At 37.1% G+C, this 7,502-nt stretch overlaps 2 protein-coding genes across 3 annotated transcripts in view; one reads left to right on the plus strand and one right to left on the minus strand.

Annotated features, from left to right (window-relative positions):
• PEAK1 (pseudopodium enriched atypical kinase 1) overlaps positions 1 to 7,502 on the minus strand; it is a 296,791-nt gene that overhangs the window by 81,590 nt on the left and 207,699 nt on the right. The gene's annotated exons all lie outside the window — the stretch shown is intronic.
• Positions 7,066 to 7,502, plus strand: LOC108528563 (40S ribosomal protein S26-like). Its single transcript, XM_017870425.1, has one exon. The coding sequence runs from the start codon at positions 7,091 to 7,093 to the stop codon at positions 7,436 to 7,438; it is 348 nt and encodes a 115-aa protein (XP_017725914.1). The 5' UTR covers positions 7,066 to 7,090; the 3' UTR covers positions 7,439 to 7,502.

Consider the following 7,502-nt stretch of genomic DNA (forward strand, 5'->3'; position numbering starts at 1 on the left):
AAAAAAAAAAAAAAGAAGGGAAGAAAACAACTAAAATGTGAAATGTATTTTGGAAAGATTTTCATACAACTTATTTTATTTACTATTAAGTTTATTTAATTATAAAATAATTACTCTTTACAGAAAACTATAAAAATAAAGACAGAGGGAAAAAAAGCACCCTAAATCTTAGTATGCATTTAAAAAACATTTTAAGTCACATAAGTACCAAATGATTATTCAAACTAAAATATTTTAATGCTTAAGAGTTCAAACCCACAGTTATTGAGAAATTTTGGCTAACTAGAATTCATTCTTTCAAAGGAACATAGAGAGCTAAAATTTTACTGTATCATTAAAGTTATTAACCCAACTCTTCTGTCTTAACCAGTGACTGGAAAATGATGAGGTGGGGAAGAGATGAGGAAGTGGGGAACAATAATAAAAGATAAAACATAGAAGTTGAGAGAAAAAGAAAGGAACTCAAAATAAATAAAAGGTAGGAGGACAATCGAGTGAGAGGAAGAATAGAAAAACAGAGAAAGCATAATATCTGAGCAGACACGTTCAGAAAAAGGACAGCTCTTCTTTCATTTTCCCCTCTCTTGACTTCTTTTGTTCTAATTGACTTCAGGCTGATGTGTGTAACCTTAGATGCATGCTGAATTCCAATGAAGTCCTCCTACATGTATACTTTATACCAAAACAATTTGGTTAAAAGGATTTTAATTGGTGTGCACCATTCCCTGCAATTTCAACATTTTAAAAATGAATAGTCTCACTAAGTACCAGATGGTGACACGTACTAATTAATCAGGCCTATTCAATGAATGAGCATATTAAAATGAATGCACCTATTAGACATGTGTTGCCGACGCTCCATCCTGAGGAAGTCTCCCCTCGAATGAGTGCCCACGGAAGGTGCAGATTTACTGTGCAATACTCAAAAGTGTCTCCTGCAATTATTTGCAGTAGCAGTGCCATCACTCTTGTGTCTCCCTCCAGATCACTCGATATTTCATGCTAAGCAGCTGGTGAGTCTTGCTATCCCTATATAATCTGTTTAACCTCTGTAAGCAAGAGCCAGCTAAATATTGGGTCTACAGCGTTTCTACTAAAGAGAAGGTCTTACAAACTCATCAAGGTCATTTGTTAAATGGACAATGGGTGAGGGACAGATCAAATGAGGCTCTTGATCCAACTCTCTTCCTCCTCAATTTGTCTGTCAGTCAGTGAAAGCCTGAGCACTGCTAGCTGAAAGAATAAAACAGTGCAAATGGCAATCCTGCATGACAGGCTGCCATGCTCTGATTTTCCTGAAATGTTGTTAGCATTGGACAGAAAGGTATATAATAACCTACTGGTAGGTCTCAAAATCCTACTAGGTACTCTTTTTTGAATGTGACAGAAATCTTAGAAGTCATTAATTTTCTTAGCTCCTCATACTCATCACTCTTCTATTTTATACTATCTTGGATCACCATAATTTCAAATGCATTCTAATAGTAGGAAATTCCACAAATCTCTCTAAATTTACTGAGAAACACTGGTTTCTTATTTGTTGAAGGCACTGAAAACTGAGCAGCTGATTAGGTAGGGAGACAGCAAGGCATACATAAAACATGGACTTTGGAGAAAAAAGGGGTGTTGTGAGACATGCATGTTATCTGGTACACAGCAAGCACTAACAAATTAACGTTAGAGTTCTCCCCCAGATAACAGCAAATGGTAGGAAAAATAATCAACTTGGAGGGAAGCATCACTGAATAACAGCCTAAATATGATTACTTTTAGAGAAACTGAGAAGTTATAATAGAAAATGTGATTTTTTGGTATACTTTAGAAATTAAAGACAATATACTTTAACCTTCTAAGACAGCTTAATTAATTAATTAACTAATTTACAGACAGGGTCTCACTCTGTCACCCAGGTTGTAGTGCAATGGTGCGATCACGGCTCACTGAAGCCTCGACTTCCCCAGGGTCAGGTGATCCTCTCACCTCAGCCTCCTGAGTAGCTGGGACTACAGGTGTCCGCCCCATGCCTGGCTATTTTTTTTTTTTTTTTTGTAGAGACAGGGTTTTGTCACATTTCCCAGGCTGGTCTCAACCCCTGGGCTCAAGTGATCCACCTGCCTTGGCCTCCCATAGTGCTGGGATTACAGGCATAAGCCACCACGCCCAGACTAAAACAACTTGGAAGACAGAATTTTGAGACATTTGTGCTTGTTTCTGATGCATGGCAATAGATATTGCTTAAAATTAGAATATCACCCAAAAGAAAGCTTAGGGAAGGGTAGCCAATGACAGAAACAGCAAAATTTTTAGTTACCAGAAAAGCCTTCATGACAAAGGCGATTTTATTACTTTCCTTGGGATCTTGCCTAAAAACAAGAGGTGAAATTTAGATAATATTCAAACAGAATTTAATTAATTTGGACATAATTGAAAGTCCAAAATAGCAAGAACATATTCATCAAGAGGTTTCTATGCAATGATTAAATAATCTTTTGAAAGTTTCTGTTACTTTGGTCTAATAATTTTTGGTAGATTTCTGTTACTTTTAAATTTTTGGTTCTACTTTTACTTTTTTTCTACCTTAAATAATATTTTGATACAGTATCTAGCATAGAAATAGGTCTTTATAGGAGTCTTGTGTTCTGAAATAAGATAAAACCCAAGAAAACAAGACATCAAAACCAAGCGTAACTCCTAGCCCAAACATTCAAAAGAAAACATGTAGGGAACTAAGAACTCTGACTAACTGAAAGGAAAGTAATGATTTATAATAATCTAAGTAGATCAAGACAATTTTCAGACTACAGTTGGCCCTTGAACAACATGGGTTTGAAGTGTGCAGTTTAACTTACATATGGATTTTTTCAATAAATATATTGGAGAATTTTATGATTTGTGACAATTTGATAAAACTCACAGACAAACCATGTAACCTAGAAATATTTAAAAAGTTATGAAAAAGTCAGCTATGTCATGAATACATAAAATATATGTAGATAGTATATTTTATCATTTACTATCATAGAGTATATACAAATCTATTATAAAAAGTTAAAATTTATCAAAACTTAAATATGAGAAATGTAAACAAATGTAAAGACATACTATTAAATCATAACTGTGTAAGTATATGAATAACTGCATACTATAATACATACTATACTATTGTAATAACTTTTGTAGCCACCTCCTATTGCTACTGAGGTAGCTCAAGTATTGTGTCGCCTTAAAAGGCCATGTGATGCTAATCATCTCCACATGACCAGTTCATCTCTCCAGTAAATTATATATTGTAGTAAAAAGTGATCTCTTGAGGTTCTTGTGTATTTATCATATCATGTTTGTTTTTAGTGCAATGCTGTAAACCTTAAATAACACCATGGGACCCATATGAAAAGCCACCAGTGATGCTGGAGGTGCTTCCAAGAAGCAGAGAAAAGTCATGACACTTTAAGAAAAAGTTGAATTACTTACTATGTACTGTAGATTGAGGTCTGTAGCTCTAACTGCCCACCACTGCAAGATAAATGAATCTAGTCTAAGGACCAGTATAAAAAAAAAGAAAATGAAGTTCATGAGCCATCAATGCAGCAATGCTAGCAGGCATGAAAATCTTGCACTTTTGAGAAATACCTTTTGTATCATATTGAAAACAGTATTTATGTGGGTGCAGGATTGCTATAAGAAAGGTATACCTATAGAATACAATATTATTCAAGAAAAAGTGAGGTCACTATATGACAACTTAAAGCAAAGGGAAGGTGAAGGAGCTAGAGAATTTAATGTCAGCAAAGGATGGTTTGATAATTCTAGAAAAAGATTTGGTTTAAAAAATGTCAAGATAACAGGAGAAGCAGCTTCTGCCAACCAAGAGGCAGCAGATAAATTCCTAGATGCTATTAAGAAAATCCTTGAGGAAGGATATCTGCCTTAGCAGGCTTTTAGTGCAAATGAAAGTGCCCTACTCTGGTGGCAGGGGGCAGTGGGGAGAAGCCATAAAGGACATTTATTTCATCTATTTGTATGGAAGAGAAGTAAGCACCAGGATTTAAGGCAGGAAAGGATAGGCTAACTTGACTGTTTTGCACAAATGTGGTCAGATTTATGATTGGGACTATCCCTATCTATAAAGCTACTTATCCCCAAGTCTTGAAGAGAAATGATAAACCCCAGCTGCTACTCTTGTTTGTACAGCAAGAAGGTCCGAACGAAAGCCTTTTTCTGGATTGGTTCCATCAATGCTTTGTTCCTGAAGTCAGAAAGTACTTTGCCAGTAAGAGACTGTCATTTAAAGTTCATTTGGTATTAGACAACGTCCCTGGCCACCCAGAATACCATAAGTTCGACACTGTAGATATCAAAGTGGTCTACTCGCCATCAAACACAATGTCTCTAATTCAGCCTCTATATCAGGGGGTCATAGGACCTTTAAGGCTTATCATACAAAGTACCATGTGGAAAGGACTGCCAACGTTGTGAAAGAGAACTCTGATAAGAGAACACCGTGAAAGTCTGGAAGGATTAAACTGTCGAAGATGACATCGTTGTTACAGAAAAAGTTGTGAAAGTCATCAAGCCCAAAACAATAAATTCCTCTGGAAAACTCTGTGTCCACATGTTGTACGTGACTTCACAGGATTTATAACAGAGTTAATTGAAGAAATCATGAAAGAGACTGTGGATATGGCAAAAATGGTGTGGGGTATGTGTGTGTAAAGATGTCAAGATATGGCTCTTAGCGACATTGAAGAACTAATATACCTCACATCAGAAGAATTTATGGATTTGGAGATGACTGCTTCCAAACCAGCGCCAGACAATGAACATGAAGATGTAGAAGAAGCAGTGTCAGAAAACAGACTAAGGTTAGATAATCTAGTAGAAGGATTCTGACAATTCAAGACTGCTTTTGACTTCTTTTACAACATGAACCCTGCTCTATGATACAGGCACTAAACTAAAGCAAACAATGGAAGAAAGATTGGTACTGTATAGAAACATTTTTAGAGAAATAAAAATAGCAAAAAATTCAGACAAATTACAACATATTTCCATAAAGTTACATCAAGTGGGCCTGTCTTTCCTGCCTGTTTCCACCTGCTCAGCCTCTTCTGCTTCTGCCATCCTTGAGATAGCAAAACCAACCAATCCTTCTTCTTCCTCCTCCTCCTCAGACTACTCAACATGAAGACAAATAAGATGAAGGCCTTTATGATACTTTCACTTAATGAATAGTAAATATATTCTCTTCCTTATAATTTTCTTAATAGCATTTTTCTCTAGTTTACTTTCTTGTAAGAATATAGTATATCATACATATAGAATACAAAATAAGGGTTAATCAACTGTTTATGTTATTGGTAAGGCTTATGGTCAACAGTGGTCAGGTTTTGGGGGAGTCAAAAGTTATATGCAGATTTTTGACTGTTGCAGGGGGTCAGCATCCCAACCCCTACATTGTTCAAGGGTCAATTGTATATTCTAAAATTCACTACTCAATGTATGGTCTGTAGCCCCAAACCTACTGAATCAGAATCTACATTTTTACAAGATGCCCAGGTACTTTATAAACATATTAAAGTTTAAGAAGCACTCTACTGAAAAACAGCAAGTTTTATCAAACTGTGAATATAGCATAGTAGCTTCACACTGTACAATTTAAAAGTCCCCTCAATTTGAAAACCATATTCAATATCTAAATGGCTTTTATTTATTTTGAAAATCTACTATTTCAGAACTACTGACAACAAAATTAGAGGAGGAGATAAACTGAATAAAGGGCATATTCAATAGAAAGTTTAATGTTACCAGGTGATTGTTTCATGTTTGAAAGATCTTCCATTAGGGTCAAATGTGCTTCATGTCATTCTGCTTGGCAGTGAAATGGTTACATTTCTTCTTTCTTTCTATACTTTTCCTTCTAACCAATTTTAGATAGTTACTACATATAGACTCATACTTTACCGTAACTTACCTCTGGAGTAAAACGTATTATTTAAAACATTTCTTCATATACTTATACTGTGATGTGACCTCTTTATCAACTATGTAGATGCTACCAAATGTTTTAGCATTTCTCCTCAGATTTACATGTCATACACTAAATGTATCAAGTTGAGTTCAAGCAACTCAAGATTACTGTTACTGATTTCAGGGAACAGATTCCTAAAAAGGGGTTTTACCACTCAATGTCTTTCCAACTTTAACACATATACCAGCCTTTGGTTTTACTGTATAAATTGATAAGCCTTTGTGTCTTTTTTTTTTTTTTGAGATGGTGTCTCGCTCTGTCGCCCAGGCTGGAGTGCAGTGGCGTGATCTCAGCTCACTGCAAGGTCTACCTCCCGGGTTCACGCCATTCTCCTGCCTCAGCCTCCCGAGTAGATGGGACTACAGGCGCCCGCCACCACGCCTGGCTATATTTTGTATTTTAGTAGAGGTGGGGTTTCACCATGTTAGCCAGGATGGTCTTGATCTCCTGACCTCGTGATCCATCTCCCTCAGCCTCCCAAAGTGCTGGGATTACCAGCATGAGCCACCACGCCCAGTCCAAACCTTTGTGTCTTAATGCCATATTTTCCTATTTCCAAACATCACAGTTTTCTCATAAAGAAATGATCATTTCTGCCTCCCTTTGATTAGTCGAAGGCTCTTTCTAGTGTTGATATACTAGATATACTGCTTGAAGTTCTAGCATATTCCAAATATTGACTTTTCATCATTTTGGTATATCATATGGGAAAAGCTAATTCAGTCTGTTTTTATGTTAATATGTTCATGGCCACATTCCAATGAATGCCAGGCACCTTGGAATATAGCCTGTCACTTAGCTAGGGCCATAAATGACTAATTCAGCATTGTATCTTAAAGACAGAAGCAGAAGTAGAATCTCTAACCCTGTGTTAGATGTCATACTTAGATCACACTGGCTTGCTCTGTGCATCTGATTCATCTGCTTTTTGTCAAACTTGGTATTCATTTTAGACTCCAATATTGTTCCAAATCAGGCTAAGCTTTAATATTAATGCAGTCTTCTAGTTAAAGCTGCGTGTAATCTAAGACTGGGTGCTGCTCTTTGGTCCGTAAGTCCAAAATGACAAAGAAAAGAAGGAACAACGGTCGTGCCAAAAAGGGCCGCGGCCATGTGCAGCCTATTTGCTGCACTAACTGTGCCCGATGCGTGCCCAAGGACAAGGCCATTAAGAAATTCGTCATTCGAAACATAGTGGAGGCCGCAGCGGTCAGGGACATTTCTGAAGCGAGCGTCTTTGATGCCTATGTGCTTCCCAAGCTGTATGTGAAGCTACATTACTGTGTGAGTTGTGCAATTCACAGCAAAGTAGTCAGGAATCGATCTCGTGAAGCCCGCAAGGACCGAACACCCCCTCCCCGATTTAGACCTGCGGGTGCTGCCCCACGTCCCCCACCAAAGCCCATGTAAGGAGCTGAGTCCTTAAGACTGAGACAGACTATTCTCTGGAGAAAAATAAAATGGAAATTGTACT

Source organism: Rhinopithecus bieti, unplaced genomic scaffold (genome assembly GCF_001698545.2).
Source record: "Rhinopithecus bieti isolate Rb0 unplaced genomic scaffold, ASM169854v2 scaffold_662, whole genome shotgun sequence".
Lineage (NCBI taxonomy): Eukaryota > Metazoa > Chordata > Mammalia > Primates > Cercopithecidae > Rhinopithecus > Rhinopithecus bieti.